Source organism: Montipora foliosa, chromosome 12, assembly GCF_036669935.1.
Source record: "Montipora foliosa isolate CH-2021 chromosome 12, ASM3666993v2, whole genome shotgun sequence".
Taxonomy (NCBI): Eukaryota; Metazoa; Cnidaria; class Anthozoa; order Scleractinia; family Acroporidae; genus Montipora; species Montipora foliosa.
Window position 1 is genome coordinate 724765 of NC_090880.1, and position 4349 is coordinate 729113.

At 44.2% G+C, this 4349-nt stretch overlaps 1 protein-coding gene across 1 annotated transcript; it reads right to left on the reverse strand.

Annotated features, from left to right (window-relative positions):
* Positions 1-3470: 3470 nt before the first annotated feature.
* On the reverse strand, positions 3471-4208 carry LOC137979939 (putative uncharacterized protein DDB_G0290521). The gene has a single exon (XM_068827254.1). It carries the CDS (start codon positions 4206-4208, stop codon positions 3471-3473), a length of 738 nt encoding a protein of 245 aa, XP_068683355.1.
* Positions 4209-4349: the final 141 nt, after the last annotated feature.

The window sequence follows — 4349 nt, forward strand, 5'->3', positions numbered from 1 at the left end:
ATCCAACGCTGTCCAAGACTTACCGGTTTTTGCAAAGGTTTTAAAACCTCAACTTCACTAATGCTCAAAGTAATGCGTGACATATTACAGTCGCGTTACATGCGCAGTAATGTTGCGCACAAACAATTAGCGCGAACGTCCTTAACTCTGTCAAAGTTTGCTTTTCATCCTCTCTTTTGTCATCATGGTGTTTGGCACTTCCATAAATAAATATTGGTAGAAGAAAATACTCAATATTTTTGCATTTTAGTTCGCATCTTTTCACCGCAAAACATTACCGGTCTAGATGCCGGTCTAGATGGGAAAATCTAGACCGCGGTCAATATCGATTTTAGCCAATCATATTCGTGAATTTTGTAGTTCCCAGTCCTCGTAAGACAGAGCCATATAATAAAATACAATACAATACAATACAATACAATACAATACAATACAACAATCTTTATTTCATCTCGAATTTAAGATAGCAATACGTGCTAATATCTCCGAGACAAAAAAAAAACTACACACACGAACACGATTCAGTCCAAGTTCAACAGAAGTCGCAGGGAAATTTTCACGGCTTTGATTTTCACGTTGTCTCGCGCGCGTCGGCTGGGGTAAGTTCACGTTTGATATCGTGTTCCTCGCGAATTCTAGGAGTCTGATTTATTAAATCATCTTCCAGTGTAATAAATTTCACGTCATCAACCAAACACCTTTCTCTTGCCCACATCGGCATCAGTTTACGGCGCCTGTTGATAATTTTTTTCCTGGGCAAAGCTTGTCATGTTGTTGAAATTAATTAAGCAAATTTATCGAGTAGAAAATAAATTGACATACACACCTGGCGGCTTCAACGGAATTCGAACCCATGCCCCGTGCGATACAGGTGCAATGCTCTACCAACTGAGCTATGAAGCCACTCAGTTGGAAGTAGGTCAATTTGTTGGGCTCATTTCTTTCCGTGAAGGACTCGATGAATGAAATGAATGTATATTTGATCATATAATAAAATCCCAAGTATACTGTTGACAACCGAGAGGTTGAAAAATGGCTCAAATCGCGTCGGATCTGGAAAATAACCACATAGCTCAGGAAGGAAGATACCTACAATGGCAATAAGGTTAGACTTTTCAATCGACAACAAGAAAAGAAAGATGACACACGCTAACACCAACCCGGTGTGGCCGACAGATCATGCATGCGCACATTTCACCCGGTCAATTACCAGCCTTTTTTTTTTTTTTTTTCGTGAAAGACAACCTCTATTTCCAATGAAAACTAAAACAAGCTCTTTACAAACACACGCCACTAAAGAAGAGGAAGCACAGAAAAACCGATTGAAACCAAAAGCCGGAGTAAGCAGCTAGCCGCCAGAGCGCGGGGCCCAAACGGTAGAGTCCATGAATAGCGCAAATTCCCTAAGGAGAGCCCCTGATACCGGACACCGCGAACAGCGCACGGACAAAAGGTTACAAGGATTTCAATGTGCAACTAGATTATAACTCGCGGAAGTCCATTCTCCAAGGCACAATAACCGTCCAGAAGCCAAAGATCGCGAAAGCGAGATTGAGAAAGGCGCTTAGAATCCAAGAAGACCCTCTGTTTTAAATCATTACGGACATAACAGATAATTGCTCGATGGTCTTCTCTTCCGTTTTGAAAGGTGGCCCTATTCCGAGAGATCCAAATGCCGTAGAGTATGGATTTCACCAAGTGGCGTGCAATGCGGGCCCTCGTAGCACTAACAGAGGGCCAGCGAAAGAAAAAGACGGTTAAAAGACTTATAGCGAACTGGGAACCAAGCACCAGGGAGAGGGCAGGTGCAAAATGCGACCAGACCCTCTTGACCCTACCGCAGTTTAAAAAGCAATGGTCAATGGTCTCACGTCGGGGACAAGAAGCGCACTGACTAGAAGAGATAACACCCCAGTTAAAGAGAGAATCGCGCACCTTGACGCCACGAAGGATAATCAACCAAATAACATCATTCTTAAAATTCTCTGTAAAAGGATCCCGGACGAGAGACCAGTGAGGATCGAGAGAAAACCCAGGCCCGATAACCTGACGCCACCGTCGATGTAGGATTGGCGGGGATGACTCAAAGGACAAGAGTTTCTTATAGAGAACCTTAGAAACTAGAGCGCTGTCACCCACCCTTGACAAGGTATCCAAACAGGCCTCGTAAAAAGGAGTCGGGAAGACAGTGCTAGGAGCAGAATTATCGCGCAAAGAAAGCCATTCGGTACGCAGACAAGATAAACGGCAACCAACATAGTACTTAAGCATAAAAAAGCTATAATCCTCGGGAGAATTGAGAACAGAAGCCATCCCCGCCAGTCTTAAGGCCTGGGCCTTTAAGGGGAGGCTAATGACCTTAATACCCCCGTCCTTCGGTTTCAAAAAGAAGGTATTACGGCTGACCGTTTCCATCTTTGAACCCCAGAGGAAGGGCCAAATCAAAGCATTAACACGTGCAGGCTGGGGCAATGAGAACTCCGGCCAGGTAAACCAGCTTACTTAAGCCAAGCATATTAATAATAAGAGCCTTGCCAGGCAAGGACGAGGACCTAGATTTCCAGAGATTGAGGGATTTCTCCAATTTCTCAAGCTTGGGCTGCCAATTGTGAACGAATAGAACGCTTAAAGAAATCCCACCACGACATGACTAAAGGAAAGTGCTCCAGACAACCAGAAAGATCACCAATGCAAGTTGTAATATATTCACAAAACGCGCTATCACTTAAAAGCGAGTTGTTGAATTTCCAACAACCAGGACCACGGGAATTATTCCCAGAGGACTGGATAGAAAGATAGACAAAATCATGATCGGAAAAAGGCCAAGGTTTAATTTCGCAGGAAGCAACCGCAGACATAAATCTCTGAGAAACAAAAAACTTATCAAGCCGAGAACCGATAGAAAAATCAGAATTTAACCAAGTGCACTGACGCAGCCTTGGATGAAACTTACGCCAGGCATCTGACAAAGAAAAAGTCGTACGAAAAACAGAAAGATATTTAGCAGGAACAAAGTTCCCACCAAACTTGTCAAGATGGTGATCATAGCAATTGTAATCGCCAGCGATAATAACGGTGTCAGAAGGCAAAAAATATTAGTGCAAATTATCAAAAAACACTTTCCTTTCAGTCGGATTAGTAGGCGCGTAAATATTAATTAATTTAATCTTAAGACCATCAAGTTCAAAAACAACACTAATAACCCTACCAGACACATCTCTTTTCCAATTCCTAATTATACCCGAGAAGGAATCAGAAAAGCAAGTTAAAACGCCGGCTCGTTTTCCAACAGCGGGAGACCAGAAACAAGGCCCACGCCTAGCTTTAGAAAAAGCACAAAATACTTCAGGATCAGTAATAAAGGTTTCTTGAAAACAAAAAAACATCGTACGAAGCATGAAGATTATCAATAAGATATTTCTGAAAACGTTTACTGAATCCCCTAGAGTTTAAGGAAACAATTTGAAAGTTCATGAAATGTGAGGGTTATTAGTCTTCTTACCAGAGCTAACCGGCAAGGGTGTAGTAGACTTACGTGGAGGAGAACCATCAGCAGGGTCCAACCTAGCAGGCTTACGCTTGGACGCCACACGTGAAACAAAAGCACCAACAGAATTCTGAGACGGAGGAGGCGAAACAACAGGACTAACTTCAGAAATTTCCATAGCAGCCAAGGCTTCATCTGAGACAGTAGGAGGAGATTGTGAAGGAACTTCAGCGGCAAGTTGCAAATCAGATACAGTGGGCGTGCCAGTAATAACGCTTGATGGAGGGGAAGGAACCGAAAGAGGGTCGGAGGGAGGCTCAAGAGACTCGAAGAGCGATTGAGACTGCGAGAGCTGTGAAGGGTCTGTAGACTGCTGAGAGGAATCTTGAGTAGACTGCGTAGAATGCAAAGGAAACAGCACCGGAGAATCCTGAGGAGCAGAGACACCAGACGAAGGCGAAGACGACGGTGACGGCGATAATGATGACTGCAAGGGAGACGCAGAAAGTGGAACAGAAGAAGGCGCAACATCAGAAGGCGGTTGTGACGAAGAATCATCGGACAAAGGCTGAGGCGAAGGAACAGGTGGAGGGCGTTCATGAACATCACAAGGAGATGGAGAACCGGGAGGAGGCACATCAGTAGAAGGATGCGAAGGATGGGACACAGGAAGGGCGGAAACGTCAATGTCAGCCAAGGCAGGGCGACGCCACCAGGACATGCGACAATCAATGGCATAATGACCATTCTCCTTACAGATGCTGCATTTAGTGTCTTCTGTACAGTCACTGAAGGTGTGACCAAGCTGGTCACAGTTAAAACAAACGACAACATTAGGACACGCTCTGGCAACATGGTTTGG